This window comes from Osmerus mordax, chromosome 13 (genome assembly GCF_038355195.1).
Source record: "Osmerus mordax isolate fOsmMor3 chromosome 13, fOsmMor3.pri, whole genome shotgun sequence".
NCBI lineage: Eukaryota > Metazoa > Chordata > Actinopteri > Osmeriformes > Osmeridae > Osmerus > Osmerus mordax.
The window spans coordinates 11,981,560-12,001,087 of NC_090062.1; the positions used below are offsets into that span (position 1 = coordinate 11,981,560).

General features: G+C 42.2%; 1 protein-coding gene across 1 annotated transcript in view; it reads left to right on the top strand.

The window, feature by feature from the left end:
* Window positions 1–19,528, top strand: part of LOC136955639 (carbohydrate sulfotransferase 8-like) — an 86,710-nt gene that overhangs the window by 41,634 nt on the left and 25,548 nt on the right. The window contains exon 3 of the mRNA XM_067249378.1: window positions 6,659–6,667. Coding sequence (XP_067105479.1) covers window positions 6,659–6,667 — 9 coding nt within the window. The remainder of the gene's footprint in view (window positions 1–6,658; window positions 6,668–19,528) is intronic.

Genomic DNA, 19,528 nt, shown 5'->3' on the forward strand with positions numbered 1-19,528 from the left:
TCTATCCAATCAGGTGAGAACGGGGGTTTGTGCCTTTTGTGACATTTGGCAGAGATTGGTTCGACTGACCCTTAAGCATGGATGCCTGTCCTGGTTTCACAGAGATACTTTGATTTGCTGAAAGAAACAGACGTTAAGAGAATAGCCAGCCTCATTTATTCTTTCATATGTTGTTTCTAATTCATATAAAAGGTCATTAATTTAGCCAAGAAATTATTTTCTGAAGCACCTGACTAAGCAGTGTTTAAATGAGCCTGAGAGCAGTGCAACTGGGAGCTGTTATCGATAGCCTGATACGAGTTCTACCATGTACTTATTCACTTTGTGTTTAATATATAAGTGGCTCGCTTGGGTTTCCATAATGCACGGCTTAATTGTATTACATGGCATTTGAATGAACCCAACCAAAAGCCAGTGTTTTTTCACACAGCGTTTTCTGATGAACCAGAACTTCATCTGAGTGCTGCAGATACTATAGACCGTATAGAACTTGCTGATGCGTTTCATCCTCCTGTCTCATTTTTTAAAATCTGTACAGTTCTTTGAAGTGTTCCACCAGTAAGGCCTTAGAGAGACAAGGCCGAACAGAGAGACCAAACCCACAGAGAGACAGGGTTAGGGGGAGACCAGCAGTTTCCGATGATGGAGCCACACATTCATTTTACACAGCTGACGATATCAATGAACCTGACTTGTTTTGTTCGAGTCACACTACAATAGGTTGTTGCAGCACTTGTGGGAAATTACATTTGATTATGGACCTTCGTATATTAATCGGTGGTGGTGTTCAGCTGCATCGGCTTTATTGCTGTTTTAAAATTGCGTCTCATGATCTCTGGTGATTTTCCTTCCTTGCGAGCTATTACTTCTTAATCAATTTGCATGTCAAATGACTAGGGAGCGGTCCCTCTCAATCACCAGCCTATTACAGAAACATCGCATTAAGGCGTTCATGTACACTCCCTCCTCTCCTCTTCTCCATCTTCACTCCACTGTATTATACTGACGTTATGCCAATATCCCTCCCAAACTGAACTCAGTAGTTGTAACAACAAACTGACTCATAAAGACAGCAATGAAAATAGGAATAACTGAACAGACATCGGACACATACACCGGATCTCTTCTCTCAATTTAAGATGAACCACACTTGCTTCACTTACACCTCATCATATGACCCTGTGTGCTTTCTATCTTTTAGCCATGTTTACAGACCACGTGTTTACCTTGTTGCAAATTCACAGCCGGCTGTGGGAATGATGGAATGAGATGTCCAAAAAGAGACGCAGTCAGCGGTCGCAGTGACAAATTCATTTCCAAACTGGATTTAGGGCTGGGCGGAATTCACACAAACCATATTATCTCATGATGAAGACAACACTTCTACCTGCCGTGAATACTGAAGCCCTTCTGAAATGTGTTGAATACTGCCTTTGGAGTACACATTCATCTACATTTGGAGGCAGTTTGTCTTACCAGACTGTTGTACATGTAACAGTTGGTGTCGGCGTGGCGTAAGGGCTACCTCAACCCTGACCCACACTATTCAATAACTTCCAGCCAAAGCAAAATATACAGATGAGTTTCTTGTTTGTTTACTTGCAAAATGCTTTGACACCAATATCTGGAGAAGTGTTATGCAGAGAGGGGAAGTGTCAAGCTTGATTCGGATGAACAGACTGTGGGAGTGAGATGTGGAGGAAGAGGAGGAGGCACAGCAAATTTATTAAGCTCCAGAATCAACTCAGATTCATGTTCCCGTGTTTCACTGAAAACAATAGAAAGGTTGTCATCTTCGGTGGCCTTGCTGCGGCCCTCTTGCCTTGGTTACCATAGTAATCAACCCCTCCTTTTCATTCAGGTATTGTGCTCGCACAAAGTAATAGTCCTCAATGTTTCTACTAGAAGACATACTGAAATAGTTCATGGTTACAATACATGCTGTCATTGATCTTTCAACCCATCCATTTGTCATCTTTCCTTGACCAGCAGCCTTGCATGTCATAATCTGGCTCCAGTGTTAACATGATATCTGTCGGTCTGATGTGCTGCTGAGGTCCCCACCCCCTAGCTCCAAGCAGTCAGGCCTCACATAGGGTTTATATCATCTGGAAGATACATACACATGAATGGTCCCTGTTGCCAGTGCCAAAGAACGCAGGGCGTTTTACAGGCAGAGGCATGGAGTCCCATTAAAATAACACTCTGAGGCGAGTCGTAACTCACTCTCTATCGACTTATATATGCCCCCTTTGCTGCCTTGATTGGGCAGCTCTGTCAAAAGCCCCCAGTCACAGTGGGCCTGCTTTATGAGACCTAGCCAGGGACCATGTTGATTTTATGACCGACTTTCTTTCAAATAAAACAGTATGTGCAACACCATTAATTTGGCTGCGTCGCCATAAAATGTTTGCCTTGTCCGCCAGTGGAGATTTCTTAATGCTGAGACGATCTGATCTCTCATGTGACATGGGCGTTGGTTTGAGAGGCAACACATGCAGTGTTATGGTACTTAGACTAATAGACCCCGGGAATCTGTGCAGTACAATCTTGACAGAAACCACAATTAATATATTATATTTGCATATCTAGTGTTGAAAGAAGGTGGTATTGTTATGTTTTCTCCATTTCATTCAGGTCCATTTGTCTCTCAAAAGACGTGAAAACAAGTGTATGACATAGTGTATGTACACATGACAAGAGGTAAAGACACCTCATTTCCTGTTAGCTTGCTCACACCTGGAGGTGGGCAAACCGCAACCTCGGGGCTTCTCTCTCGCATCTCTTTCTGCGTCACAGCTGTGCTAGCCTTCGTTTGGGCTTAGTGTTTTCACATTGCGTTAAACCCAGGGAGCACAGACCTTCAACCCGAATCAATGTCTTTTGTGCTGAATCCTTCCACTTCCCCAGTCTTCGTTTACCTTAAATTGAATACTCAATAAAACTGTCTAAAACAAGTCTTCCCTTCCCCTCTCTCCCCCTTATAACACCATAGAATTGAGATGAGGGCCAGGGTATGTCAGCCAGACGTAATTTCCTGTACACTCCGACAACACTGCAAGGTGGAGCCATGGAGATGAGAGGTGTCCACACATTCCCATCTGCTTGTCGTTTTTTTCTCCCTCCATCACTTGTCACCTCACCACCGCTCCATCCTGACATCGTAATGAAGAAAGAACCTGAGAGAGGTGATAGGGTGAGATTCAACCCTGTCTGCCTACAACAAGCTTTCAGCAGGCCCTACTTATATGTGAAAGACCTGCATGTGGGATGATCAAAGTGATCTGAAAATGAACTTGGAGTGGAGTGGTCCTCAATAGCTGGTGTTCTTCACAAGTTACCATGGATCTTATGACCTCACTGATGACCAACCTTCTATTCCCTCATTTCTGTCAACGTGGCAGAAAACAGTAAATAAGAACTTCAGGAGATGTAAGAATACAAAAAAAATATTTGCCCTATTTTATATCCCCACCCATTTTGGGTATTTCAACTCAATACTATTTCATAGTTTCAATGAGTCACACTCAATTAAATGTGTAGACTAATGTTATTACGCCGTTGAAGAATGAATGAATTATATCCTGACTTGTAATTTAATTTCAAAGTCTCTTTGTAGCAGCACCCTGAAATAATAAGGCTTTGTGGGAATAGACATGTTACAGGGCTGTCACATGTTGGCTGCCTGTGTGAGTTAGTGGGATGAGGGCAAGAGCTCAATCAGACAACGAAGGTGTTTAAAGGCTGTGTATGTGTTTGAGACTAGTGCAGTACCGTGGCATCACATTGACAGGGGAGGAGGGCGGCGGATGGGTGGGGGGACTGTTTATTGTTGATAGGAGAATCTGACCCCGGCCATGAAAAGTCTCATATATCTCATCTCTTGAGCACTGTGCAGCAGCATTTTCCAAGCACAGGCCAGCCCACCCCGCCTACAGAACTGTCTTCTGACATTCAGAAAATATATTACTGTTTAGAAAATCCTTTTTTCTCTTGTCTGTATCCTAACACTATCCAGACAGTACAATATAGGCACAGCGCTCACACTTGAGGTGAAGCATGAAGTAATGGAAGCATGGAGGAGCATGAGCCTGGACATAAGGCTCATCATGTTGGAGTGATACAGATGATTCCAAGGCAATATTGGAACCATGTTGTTAGGGTATTAAAGGTTGGTCAACATGTCTTTTATGTTCCACCAACCACCCCCTCCGCTCCACTCCCCCCCGCCACCACCCCCACCCCCTCCACCAGCCATTCAGCATGGTAGGCTGGTGAAGTATGAGGTACCTGTTTACATACTAATGAGCTCAGCATTAGATGGAGATGTTGAATAAGCGATGTGCACTGATGCTAAACAACGGAAGCGGATCGTTTTAGACTTTCATTATCGAGGTAGAACCAACCGACTTTGGTTTGCTGTAATTGGCAAGCCGCTATGCCTCAGCGCCCACACACAGCCCATTCTGTCATGGTATATGACTTTGATTTTTATTTATTTTTTTATTATATTTCCGTTCATTATTTTTGTCTTCTTTTTTTTGGAGGGGGGGGGGTAATCAATGCCAATCAGTTTGCTTCGCTCTCATGACGATCTGTTATAAGACTCGTAATTATTGTGTCACAATACAGTAAATGGGATTCTGGTGAAGTTGATATAATGAGCTGCTGCATTTGTTTCTTGATTTGTCATGGGCAAGGCCTTGGCTGTAATACTGTAAGTATGGGGAAGAGCTAACAAACTTAAAATCGCAAAAGGAGTCTGTCTTTATCCAGTCTCTTAATGGTGTGTAATTTCAGACTTCCCTGTTTTACTACCTTGTCTTTGAGTGGATGAAAAATACCATCAACAGAAAAGAAAAACATATCTATATTTATTTTAGAAGAATACACACGTTTCTAGTTTGAAAACCTGTTTATTGAAGTTGACCATAAAATGTTGATTATTTGTATTTATCTCTGAGTTTTCAATTTTTTGCTCGTTCATGCTGTCTTCATTCAGATATGCTTTTGAAGGGTGCTGTAAGCTTTGTATCAGCAAAGCACAATCCACAGCACTCCTGTTTTCAAGTCAGGTGGCTGAGCGGTGAGGGAATCGGGCTAGTAATCCGAAGGTTGCCAGTTTGATTCCTGGTCATGCCAACTGACGTTGTGTCCTTGGGCAAGGCACTTCACCCTACTTGCCTCGGGGGAATGTCCCTGTACTTACTGTAAGTCGCTCTGGATAAGAGCGTCTGCTAAATGGAAATCTAACTCCTTTTTAGATGACAGAGGAGCTTAATGAGCTGTTCGTCAGCAACCTCAGTGCACTCCACTCAATGACAGAATACATATCGTTGCTGTTGCATAGCAGTGAGTGCTGTGGTGGTTCACGCATACATTTTAATCTAGGCCGTAAATCAAGCCAAGCTAATCTAAATGATATCTGTTTACTTAAATGAATTATTTTCATTGATTAAAAATGTACAGAAATTCTGGTAATATAATATCTATTTTATTTTTGAGCAATTAAATGGATTGATTAAAAGTCTAATTGCACCAGTCATAATAATAATAATGTCAGATAACAGTTGAGATATCCATTCTTTGGAGAATTTAAAGAGCCAGGTTTAGTATTTATGTTCACAGTTGGTCGTTTACATATCACTGCCCCCTCCAAGTCGCACAGACTATTAGAATCTAATTAAAGCTTGGAAAAAAGCAATGTCATTTTCTTCCCCATCTTTAAAGTGTAGGCCTACAGCAATGTCACTGTCATTACTTTTTCCAATTAAAACAGGCCAAGCTTTATTATATGAAGATTAATAGCAAAGGTGGATAACTACGTTAATGAAATATGATTTCCCTAATATTAAATATGAATATAAAAGTAATTAATTCACCAGCATGATATTAAAATAGCCCATCTTTTAGTGTCATGATATGAGACACAAGGCTAAAACCTGTCTCTGAAAGGATACCATCCTGGGATTAACAGGGAAATGGTGACTGAAACTAATTCCTCTCCTGTGGAAACCATTTTCTAAATAGTTTGCCGAACTACCAAAAAATATATATGGTATCGGTATGTGCTTAACATAATTAGATGAATCATCTCAGATCTGTATACCATTGGAACATCCCCAGACCCAGTTCTTAATCCAGACACCCCCTCACTCGATCACCTCTAGATCATATTTGATTTGTGGGTAACTTGCCTTGGGCAATTCCTAGGTAGTGACCCTTAGCTTAAAGGCCTTTGGTGGAGGAGGAGGAGGGCAGTGGGTCAAGGGCCAGCATCACATACTGCCTCAGGGGCTACTGACTGTGGGCAAGCAGATTTATCTTAGCTTGGTGCTACAGGGTAGGAGACTTGCATTAATTAACACCCGAGGGCGGAAATCGCTTTAAGGGGAAAGTCTGCGGTGATTGTTGTGTCTTCTGAATGCACTCAAGGGATTCTCAGTTTTTCAGCAAAATTGCAAAAATAGCTCAATTTTCTTATGCATGTGAAGTGTTGTGACAAGTTACAAGTCAAATAAGTATGTTCATTATTTTAAGTATGTTTTGTAGCAGGCATTTTAATGATCTACCTACAGTAGCTTTGTTAAATAGAGAAATTAACAATGATCTCCTGTTTCTCTCTTGCTCCCTCTGCATGGCCATATTCCTTGTGTAGATCCAACAGGTAAGATACGTTTCTCTTTTTCATTTTAACTTAGGTCAGAATGCTGTACTCTGTATAGTTTTATTACACAGAAAAGATGTCCTCAGAAAGATTGACCCCTATCTTGTAAATAATACTGTACCTAGGTAAAGTAGAACTATCTTGTAATTTACAACACGTAACTGATTTTGGTCAAACTGTAATTAGAACGAATGTGCTCCTTATCCTCCAGAATCTCAACTCTTATAGACATGTTAAACATTACATAAATGCTAAATGTCTTCTAAGCAAACACAAAACAGATTGCAGAGAAGTTTCTCAAGGGTGCTTGTTCACACTCTCAAAGAAAACACATAAGTACAGCACATGGCCCTAGCATGAATGTTTCAGCAAAGCCTGCACACTTGCATTCGTTTGAAGACATTCAAGGCAATTACTGTTTTTCCCCTGGAGGTATTCACTTTTTTAAGAATGACATTTCTTCTGAATTGCTGAATCGCTTTGGTGGAAGTAAATAAATGTGAATCATAAGGGATCATAACTCGTGAATATTGCTGATGTTGAGTTAAAAGGCTTATCGACTGTGATTCAGAGAGACAGCTGTCAGCTGAGGACCTTGTGAGTACAGTTCTTAGATCCTGGCCACCCTAGAAAGCAACATACCTGTATGTTCGATTTTTGCTCCAACCCAAGTTGTCTCAGACTAGCAGCAGCCTCCCTGCATTAATTGGGAGCCGGACCATGAACCTGTCGCTACAAAATGTGGCCGTGCTGCCTCACAGTTGGCAGAGTTTTATCAGGGTCAATCTCCCATGGTTTGTGGAGAAACAGCCAGACCTCCACATAATCCTCTACACACTGTCACATATAGCCCCACCAGCACCACCTTGACAGCCGGAACGCCCACAACTCTGTGTGTGTGCATGTTTTTGTGTGTGTTTGTGGAAATGTGTTTTGGTTACAGAGTCTAGACTTAAATTAAATTAGATGGTATAGCTGGGTTTCCTTGTTTGTAGTCAGGAATCAATGGAGCATGACAGTAGAATCTTCAGAAGGTTTTCAATGAAAGGCAATCTTTTGAATCAATAGCCATGCAGTCAAACAGTCTCCATGTGGAAGATTTTGATGAGGATAGACAATAAGATATAGCATGAAACATTAATGTGCTGTGGTATCATTTTTGTAAAAACAAGCCTTATATTGTGGCTTAATTCGAAGCTGGTTTTGAAGGATAGATTTGCAAGTCGTGTTCTCATATCATGAATGAATAAGGAGTTGATGATAACATTAGGATGACATGAGCTTGTGAAACATTTGTCATTCTTAGCTACAGCTAAAAATGGCTGTTGCAGTTTTATATATGGTTGTTTGTTGCAATGATGCTTCAACAACTAAAGCCCAGGCCAGAAATCTTTGTCACGGTCTGGCCATGACCTCATAAAACAATACAAGTCTGGGAAGAATTGCTTCAATCTGCCAGGCCCCCTCTAACAGCATTAAAGGTTTCAGAAGCTTAAGACTGCCTCCACTCCTTCTTCAAAGGGGAGATAGAACGCTGGCTGAAACCAAGGCTCTGTAATGCCATGTACCATTGGGGGCTCTGTGGATTAGAAGCCACTGTGCCTGAGACATGTCACTCACATGGGGCCACGTCCCAAGACGCTTTCATCAGATTGTCAATTACCGCAAGGCAATACCCCTTCCCCGCGATTCCCTCGATGCGTTTTGGGAAGTCATTGATCGACAAGCGTTCGTGTATGTGCAGGGATGTGCCTCTCGCTGCTGTTACATGTACATTCTGAAATACATGGATGCAGGGCAATCCCCAAACATCGCTCTCTGTTGCTCACAAGAGTATACTCATTGTGCTTCTGAAGGAACCTTACGATGCGGTGCCACTCCAGTGAACTCCAAAGCTACCTCATTTCCCTAAATACTACTTTCTGTCTTTTTTTATCCTATTGATTAGTCCTCATCCCCCTTGCGGCAGTGTTTTCCTCCCACAGAGAGATATAGCTGGAGGATAGTGCACCTCACAGGTCTGCTCCCCAGCCCACCAGCCACGGTACCACCAGCATTCTCAATCAGCAGCCCCGTCTGAACGTTTGGCTGATGCTGTGGAACACAGACCACTTCCACACATTCATGTTGCTTTTGAAGTTGTTTCCACTGAAAGCACACGCATCTTATTTGTTTTGGTCTTTTTATTTAATTTTTTAATTTTTTTAATCCCGCTTCCCTAATTCTCACTTCGCTCAAATATTAAAGCATTTGGATATCGCTCGTTAAATGGGGTTCCCAGACCTTTAGTCTCATTAAGAGGAAAGTCAAACTCCTTTCTGTTAGGGAGCGTTATCTTGTTTCAGCCAGGCTCAAAGTGAGTTAACGTGTGGGCTCATTAAAAAATGTCAATTAATTTGCCAGTTTTTCCCCTAGCTTCAGGAGCTCTGATAATGGTGTTAGTTTTTCACAATAAGGGGACACTGGGCGGATTTATGCGTTGGGTAGCCGAGGCTGTGTCATGCATTAGAAAATACTCCTGTTGAAGACAATGAAGACCTTTACATTTTCAGCTTCTGAGATTGTCCATTCTCACACCTCACAACAAGCTCTCACTGCCATACACTGTCACATCAGAGGCTATTGTTGTAAGGGAGAACTCAAATTCTTTTCAAATGAATGGAAGTGGTGCAAGACAGTTTTCTATTATCCGAAATCTACACCTTAATAATCACAGTTGCAAGGACATTATACCTTTGACATCAGAAGAGTACAATGATAGTTGCAACTATTTTTTCTTTTCAATACCATACTTACTCTTAATAAAATGTTTATGCTTTGGTGCTTCATATGAACTAAACCTCTATGCTTTACTGTCTACACAATCCGGACATTCAAGGTTATAAAACATCCAAAGTAATAGAGACTGAGTGAGAATTGAAGTAGAAATATTGCATATCAGCCGGCATTATTTTATCAGCATGCTTTGTCTGGAGATGGGAAGACACTTTAGTGAGCTGTCAGAGGAAATAGAATGGAGGGAATCCCCTGAGGTCTGGACTCTTGATGTTAAGACAACAGGATCTGTGTGGGACTTCGAACACCCTCATCCTCAAATTCACCCATTCTCTGTACAGTCAAACGTTATTGTGTTGTGTGGCTTACATGTTCTTAATAAGGGTTCTAATGACGTGTCATATTGTAGAGATCTGTAATCACTACCAAATTTGCATACCACATGTAACTTACCTCATAAAACATTCCATGAAGGTTATATTCCTTTCTCTGGCTGGTATGCCGACTTGACTTTCACCGTTCCGAATCTGCTCCAGATCCCAGTAGACAAGAAAATCTTGCACTCCACTTTCAAACACCAGAAAACCAGTTGATAAGTTACCAAGATGTTATGTTCCTTTTTTTCTCAAGTGAAGCAACTGAGATTAAGAATGGTTTTCTTCACAAGTAAAACTCTCACGTCATAATAAGAACTTGGCATTCACTTGGATGAGTCAAACCTTGTCAAATGCAATGTGTACATTTTAAATTTAACAATGCTAAATTGAATGAATGAATAAGCAAATGCAGGTAATATATATTAGAACAATCTCCAGTCTTGATCATGCAAGGGGGTAAAAAGATGAAATAGTGTAAAGCAAAGTCCCTTCGTAAATTGCAGTGTACACAGTGGAAATATTGCATGCAACAACTGTGAGATTATACATTCTCAATGTGAATGGTCCTTTTGTCTTATGTGCTCATTTAACACAGGGATTGAAGGATTGCATTTGTATGTGTGAACGTGTTGATGACATTTCCAGGTAGCTAGCTCCACAAACTGAGAAAAGACACCAAGGCAAAAGGATTTAAAAACTGAATATAATGGAGCCACTTTATATGCAAAGGAGGACTTTAAATGGCCTTAAAAGAGCATGTCAGTTTTATAAATGATCACCTGTTTCCATTTGTGTTCTCCATCTTTATTCATTTGTTCGCCAGATGAGAAGCAGCAAGAAAAAGGTTTCAGCTGGAAGTTTGTTGTCATTGGGCCGGTTTTACAGCCATTTTAAACTAAGGATCTTCACTGTTTGAGCAAGTCAGATTCTGCCTAAACCAACAAACAACAGAGCAAGGGAAGTCCCAGGTTACTTTTCACAGGCATGAACTATTTATTGACATTCTGCACTGTGCTTCCATGCGCCACACCATCCATTATCACAATGGGGAACAATAGATCTCATGGACCTGCAACAGAAAATCCAGCAGAGGATGAATTTGAGTCAATTTTTCTGTCTTGGCAATTCATTTGTCATCCTCTGTGAGGCCAGAGGAGAAGCCCGTTACCTCCCAGCTCTCTGATTAAACAAGGAGATAAATTAATAACAGGTGTCCGAAGGAGAGGAGGGAAGGAGGCTGTTGGTAAGAGGGTAGCCTGTGAGGATAGGGTAAGCAAAATCTTCAAATTTGCCATTAGATGGAAAAGGGAAGCGGGGCCTGTTGTTCTATATAGTGTTGATACCCAGTGACAGTAACTTTGGTCGTATTGTTTATAGGTTAGGTGATGAGGCCAACGTATGGCCTGGCCTGTAGATGTGTTGAGACTGAGCATTGTTATTGCTTGAAAAAAAAAAAATTGTGGCTCGCAAGAAATGTTGTTAGTTTTTACCCCTAAAGCAATCACGTTGTGGCATGAAAGTATCTTATATACTCAAGAAAAAATAGTAGAATTGGTTTTGTTCAAAATCGTGAAAAACACAATTATTCCCTGATGACTTCTGTTCAATTGACATCAGGATTAATATCTAGACTGCACTCGATTCTGATTCTCCTAATCACTCTGGTCTACATGTAGTTACCCATATCAGGTCTCTGGATTTTATTGATGATTGTCTATAGCTTGTTTCATATTTTTTCCATAATTTTCCTTTTAAAACATCTAAATGGAAAATAATGTCCCAGGAATGCTGGAAGAGCACATCGTGTCTCTGGCGAACAAATTCAGGAGAATCTTTGATTACCTCTAATGTGGTTATGGGTAATGGTGACCTGTCTCTGAGGAGCCCAAGTCAGAACCAAATTATATTTCAAATCCATTAAATGTTACCTCAGATCCATGATTTGCTTCCAGCAAGCAGCAACCCAGGGCATTGGGTAATTGAATTTCAAACTTGGATCCAGGAAGTGAACAGGGCCCTGAGCCACGTCCTCTGTGCAAGGTGGAATATTGTTATTCTATGAGTAATAATTCATATGTGCCTCTCAACTTGTGTAATGAGGGTGCTTTGTGCTATGGGGAGCACCAACCCCCATTTGTTATAACCACACTACCAGATTGGAAATAATATACAGTGGATAGATTGACAGATAAATAGCAATTATTAAATTAAGGCCTATATTTAGTTTTTTGGCCAGGACAATCATGAAAGGTTAAGGTGATGGTGGAAGACATTTAATTACAGCAAGTTGGAGATCCATTTGTGGAGCGATTCATGAACAAATGCTTTGAAATATCCGATTAATTTCATGTGCCGGGGTGGGTTCGTCAGAGCCTGAAGATATTTATATCCACATGCATTTTTGATTATCGGGGTGTGGACTGCCTCTGATCTGTTACTTGCTCTGTCATTGTGTTCAACACATAGCAATTCTGTAAGATCTGCATCAGTCTCATCATTAAACTCACTGGATGTTGATGAATGGCACAGGGGAAGTTGTGAAGAAAAGAACATCAGATAAAGGTATTCAATATCCCATTCAGTGTATGAATTAAACTGACCTTTTTGTACAAGTACATATTAAAATGGCACAGCGACAGTCAGTTCTGCGTCTAATTGCCTCCACTGGACAGGATTCATCTGGGAATGTTCTGTGGGAAGGGCTGGAGCAGATATCTGACTGATGCCGCTCTCTAGGAGCAGCATGGGCTCCACAGTCTCCTCCGTCATCTCTGCTATTTAAAGACATCCCTCACTCTGGGGACCTCGACAGACGACACGAGACTCAATACTGAATCAATCACCAGACCAATTTACCAATTAGAGTCATTATTCTCTATAAATAAACACATCCCAGCCCCCATCCCCCCCCCCCCCCGCCCCACTGCCCCCCGCGAGATCGTGCTGTCTCAACTTCCAGTCATGCAATCAGAGCACAGGCAAACACTGCAGATCGATATGAGGTACCCGTGCACAGCTCTCTCAGGCACGAGGCCCAGAGACTGGCTTGTTTTGTAATTTAAAACCTTCGTCAGGCATCTTGTTTTCATCAAGTTAGTCTGTCTCTGGTTATTCTAATGCATACTGAAGCTTCACAAAAATATCTGTTCATAAATAATGTATACAAGCACTATATAAAAACCACTGTGCTCTATGGAGAGTATTAACATTACAAGGATATCCCAATTATCTTTTCCCTCTATCTCACCGAATTACTGCAGTTGAGAAGAGAGGAAAGTGAGGGAAACTGCGTCTGCTGCAAAGAGCACAGCGATTCACTCAGGTGATGTCTAAATCAGTTGGAAACACTTGAGTTAACATTTCAAGACCCCTTCTATAATTCATGGTAGAAGGAAAAGCACTCTTATGATACAACTGCACTTGGCAATCTCTCCTCCTCTTCCTGCTCGCCCTTTTCCTTCTCTTCCTCCTTCTGCTCCTATTTCCTCTTTCCCTTCCCTCCACTCCATCCATGCATTCCCCTTCTCCTCATCTCCCCCTCCCTCACTCATCATCCTCCTATTCTTCCTTCTCCTCATCCCCCCTCCTCCTTTCTCCCTTTTGCTTGAATGCAGGCTCTCTCCAGCTTCTGTTTCCATGCCACTCGGTCTGACAGAGCTCTAGACGATCCTGCATGGATCTGTCATCTCCAGGGGAAAACATTTCATTCACAGGAGAGACAGATGTCACTGGCTCTACAATACGGCGGTGAAGCGTTTCGCAGCTACAAACACACACCGTCTCAAGCAGGGATGCTGTCAAATCAGTATCTCTGCAACACCCACAATGTGTCTTCCTGACAAAGGACCTAAAAATGTCCTAGTTACGTCTGTTTTTGAGACATTGGAGACTGAGATCATGCATTCAGTGCCACGGTCCAATATTCTGCCGGTGTTGCACGGAAGGCATTGCCTTGGCGAGTCTATCTTGGACTGCTCTGTCTTCTTACTCTGAGTGCTGCTACTGAACATGACCTCCTTCGAAGTGCCTGGAAGAGCCTCAGAAAAAAAGAGGACTTATTGACTACCAAGTATGCCCAAGTGCTCTGCCACAATTTAGTGCAGTGAGCTAGCAAGACTCCTAGCATTACACATCCAACAAAAAGCATTTTATCAATATTCTATCTTGGGGTGGGTTCCTTCATATTAATGTGAGCAGCAACCTGGCACTTCTCAGAGGCCCTTGAAGACCTGGTATTCAGGCATCAAGTCTCCTGTCGGATTCTGTCGTAATGCCCATGGGATGATGTCAGACTGAACAGTACCATCGGCCTTGTCAGTGTGATGACAGGCATGTGATAGGATTTCATGTAGAATAGGGATATAGTTTAAATATTTTATGGCTTTTTTTTCATGAGCTAATTTTGTTGTTTCTCGATTAAAAGTACTTTTTGTAATATCATATTATCTTTTTCTCTCTTTATTTTCTATTTATCAAAGCCGATAGAAAATGTCAAATTTATTCTGGTTATTTTTCCAGTTTCCATCCCAAAATGTTGTTCATCTTTTAATGTGAACAAGCGTTGCACAAAATCTCACCAGATTTCATCTTCAAGCAAATGCAAACATGTGAAGGTCAACAGGGTATTAAGGGTAATATCCATGATATGTGCTGACAGTGTAATTCATGGAGTTTCAGGGATTAGAGATCTTGTTGTACTTCACTCCATTCTTATCTTTATAAAAGAGAATTTCCTAATCTGTAATCTGACACATTTTAAAAGCCTTCCCCATGGGTTAAAGAAGTATGCTGTTCAGATTAGTCCTTCGATAGGATGACTGAAATGATCATTGAGATTATAAACAAGACTACTGCTCTTCCTCCATTCACATCTTCTACTGAGGGGGGATTGGTCAGAAATGTAGTCCTTGAGGACACTTCACAATTTCATTTTGGATTAATCTTCTTTTTCTCAGCTCCTCAGGCTCATATTGCTGTTTACATTGTATTTGTATGAGAGAATATTGCAAGGCATTAAAATGTTTGCCATCCAAGTGTCGTTTTTTGATGCTGACCCACCAGAGGGTATATCCTAAGAAACTACATGCGAGGAAATTGATTACAGAAGACACAGCTCATTATGCAAACTGACTTTGTCCTTCAGTGGACAGTACAGCACGGCCCTTATTGAGTTTAAAGGTCAAGAAACAAGAAAACAAGCACACAAGGGTAATTCAGTCTAGGGTAATAGAAGATATTGAATCAGGAAGCGACAGCATGGTAAATCCGTATTTATCGTTCAAATAAATAAAACAAACCTTTGCTGATTGTTATTGATTCCCCCCCCCCATATAGGCTGATTCATTTGCACTGACAGGAACACTGTAAGTCAGGGGACCAGAATGCAAATAAGAAGGGCTCTTTACAGGCCAGTGGAATTCCAGTCAGCCCACAAAGAGGGGGTGCTTCGTCAACCAAGGCACAATCCACGCAATCCTTTTTACTCTCGCAAGCCAGGCGCTTACAAAGATTTAGTAGCCTGAGATAAAGGTGGGGATAAGGGTGGGGGAGGATGGATTGCTGGTTGGCTGGCTGGCTGGCTGGCCTGCTGGCTGGACTGAGCCAGGAAGGAAAGAGGAGCCACTAGGAGGAGTACAGAACGAACATGGCTGCTTGTGTTGAGGATTATGAAATCCCTGGCGTGACAGATTGTCATTAGCCATGGTGTGATAATCCAAGCAACTCTCTCTGCCATAAGTAGAGGGTGTCTTTTGGGATTGTGACCCTCTGAGTGTGGGGAGGTTGCGGCCATAAGCCTTAGACCAGCATTGTCATCATATTCATCCTCTTCGTCATCATCGTCCTTATCCTTGTCATCGTCATAACTGTCATCATTATCACCACTGTTATCATCTTCATCAATATTGTCATCATCAGGTGTCACCATCAGTGGGGCAATAGCAGGTCCCACCAGGGAGAAGTCTCTTCCCCTCCCTATCATCTCAAAGCCATCATTGTTTCTGGTGCATGTTTGGTCAAATGGCCAATACAGACCCTTCATTGACTCTGACCACGACAATACTATTAGAACTATACACCTCTGATCCTTGATTTCTTGGTGTACTTTATATATATGCTCTATAGAAAGCTTTGGGTTAAAATAAAATGTAAGATGTAAATGTCCCAGTCTACTGTAGTTGTATAGACCATCTTCCTCACACAAAAAATGTTTACTGCCAGCTGTGTGTGCAGTGGTTTTGTATTCAGAAACAACGACTAATCCCAGACCCGACATACTGTAAGTCTTCCAGTCTGGGGCAGTGGTGGAATCCCTTTCCAGGGAGGGAGACAAAAATCCCCCAAGAGGCAAGTGTCCGACCCTGGCAGAGTATGAAGAGGAAGAGCATGATGTGTAAAACCTGCATACACAACACAGCTCAGCCCTTAGTGTCCTGGCCGGGATTAGAAATGAGGGATTTGATCGGGTGATCGAGGGAGGTGGGGAGAGGAGAGGGTACTACTCTGGCAGCAGGATGGGTCCTAAAGCCCAGGCTAGTTCTAATGATGCTGGTTGATGTAGGAACCAGGTCCACTGGGACCATGGACCAGATGTCTCTGGAACACTCACTGTCCACCACAGCCCCACATTCACCACTCAGGCCATCTGCTGCTATCCAGCACAGTCAATATTTATCCACTGGGAGACAAGAGGACGCTCGCTTAGCACCTTAGATCATGTTAGCCCCTCTGGTTAAACTGGGGATGAGTTTATTTTCTGTCTAACCATGGAAAGTACACAGTGCTTTATAGCCCAAATACATCAACCTCTCTGTCCTTACCTCCTCCTGTGTTTAAAAGGCTTATTTCCAGTGTCTTCGCCAGAGAATACTAATGAGGGTGAAACGCAACACATTTTAGATGGAGGATCTCATGGAGCAGCAGTTGAATTAGGCTCCCAATTCACACTTCGTGACTCAGCACTGAATCAGTGTCGCTAAGGCCCTTACGAACACCCTGCCATACAATATGGCCTTCCTTGTTAGGAAGAGGGCTAGTATTTCCTACATTCACAAAGTGCAGTCAACACCAAAAATTGGTTCAAAGCAACAAACCTAATTTTTTTATAATGGCCAAATCTGATCATCCACAATGGTGCTTTATTTGTAAATACAATGGAGACTGTTACTGTCCAACTGACAACCTTGGGAAGATTTACACAGGTAAAAGTATGTATCCCTTGTTCAGATACATGGCTCCCCTGTAGTGAAGCTTATCATTGTAAGATAATCAGATGAAGAGAATCAAAAAGCAACCCAATTAAAACTGTGAGAGTCTGGGAAGAGACAAACAAAATCTCTTTCACCACACAAGTAGTTCACAGTCTCTGTATCTGTATCTGAACCAAAATGATATACCATAGCAGACAGACATGTAGATACGTTGATAGAATGATAGATTCGTGCATTGCATGGTTTATTCTCATTTCATAGCAAGCTATGGTCAGGATTCCTACATTCATGACAGCCTCCGGAAAATCTATTGTGATCTCACTGTCTCAGAGCACATGGGGTGAGACTGCAACAGCCACAACACCCACAACTGTGATTTGAATTATCGTTCCAGAATCTACTCTGAAGGTATAACTGCCTGCAGGGGTGCCTGCACTGAAGAAACTCTGTCTCTCACAGTTCTACTGTAGAGATGCATAATTGATCTCTGAAGAGTAGAACACATGTACACATTTCTGTCTATCTCGGGGGGGGGGGGGGGTGATTGGGAGTAAGAGAGAGTGTGTCAGAGAGAAAGAAAGACGAGGTTGCACTGAGAGAAGGTAAATAAAAGTCTCTCTCTCTAAACTCTAAACACTCTGTAGCAAGTGACCTTGGAGAGATGCAAAGGGAACTAATTGAAAATCCCACTTGCGTTTCTGTATAGTTTGCCCTCAGATGTCAGTCACATTCGTAAGAAATGTCAATGTGTGTTTCCACGTTGCTGAGCATGTGTACGCACAGACAGTATTGTGCTTGCATGTGATTTATGCATGTCAGCCTATCAAATAATGGAGGGACATGCAGCCCTTGAAGAGAGTGGAAAACAAATCCTAGTTTTTTCTCTCCATGGTAAGCATGTGTGTGAGAGAGAGAGAGAGAGAGAGAGAGAGAGAGAGAGAGAGAGAGAGAGAGAGAGAGAGAGAGAGAGAGAGAGAGAGAGAGAGAGAGAGAGGAACAGAGAACTCTTCGTGTGGCACAGATCTGTTTTCATATTCATGGAGCTGCATGCTTTGTCTCCACAGTCCCAGTTTGCTTACATGAGGAACTTGAAAGCCTGTGTCCATGTCATCACTTTCTCTCTCTCTCTCTCTCTCTCTCTCTCTCTCTCTCTCTCTCTCTCTCTCTCTCTCTCTCTCTCTCTCTCTCTCTCTCTCTCTCTCTCTCTCTCTCTCTCTCTCTCTCTGTATCTCTCTCTCGCTGTATCTCTGTTCTCTGTAAAAAGAGGGGGTGTATTTTCCCAGGCTAATTCTACCACAGCTCAGAATTCAGGCCTTGAATAATACTCTTTAGTTCTAATGAAGTCAAATGCAGAGCGTTTTAACTGGAGCTCATTTGTATCCAGTTGGGTTTTTATAGTACATCAGAATAGGGCTACTCTACTTACAGGAGTTTCTACAGTTATATAAATCGGGGTTAATAAGCAGTCACATCTGAAAACTTAGTTCGAAACTCTAAGCGATAACTACTCAAATATTTCAAATGTCTCCCGTCACCCTGAGAAAAGTCTGAGTCACTAAAATGGTATCTTGTCATGGTATTTCAGAGAAAAAAAATATGAGGATATGACGAGATCCCACACCCGATTTTAACTGGTTGACGAGTTCCAACCAGACCTTTCTGTCAAACTTGAATGTGTAGGCGTCATTCCTCTGTAGGCTGCCTCTGTAGCTGAGCCCATATACAGAACGGTGTGTGCAGGGTCAGGACATCCAGGAGAAGAGACAGAGGAAGTTGTATGTCAAAACAGGTCTGTCTTCTTCATCATCTTCAGCATCTTTTTGTTCTCCTTTTTTTGTCTTTTTTTTGCACTGTACTATTCTTCATCATCTTCTTCTGCTTCCTATTCTTCTTCCTGTTCTTTTTAGTCATCTTCTTCTGCCCATGGCCTGCAGTGCCTTACTCAGTGTCAGTATATGTTGACACATAATCACGTCAGGCCATCCCAAGCACAAACACTTTAGTACATCCGTCCTGTCAGATGATCTCTGTCTAATGAGGCTGTTATCAGGCCAGTGCATCTGCAGGGCAATGCTGCCCTTTTCTGTTCTCGCCTCATGCGTGTTGTTAATGTCTGCCTAATTCAGCCAAAAAGCCACCAAGACAGCCCCTTGGCAGCTAGCGCTCACGCTCAAATTAGCCGGCATGGCTGCTGGGATGATGACCACGTCCTCAGACGACAGTCGGAACATTAAGCAGATAAAAGTAATGTGACAGGCATCCCACTCTCACCTAAATGATGATAATCGATGAAACACCACAGAAGGAGTTGTTTGTATCACGTTTATGATTCAGCTTGTGATGGTGTGTGTGTGTGTGTGTGTGTGTGTGTGTTTGTGTCTACTATACAAGATGAATTGTCCTTATTCTCATACCGGGCCCCTTGGTCAAGTCATAGTAAATCAAGGCCCACCAGTGGCGGTACTCTTTGGTGTTTCCCTTGCCACCTGATAGAGAGCACC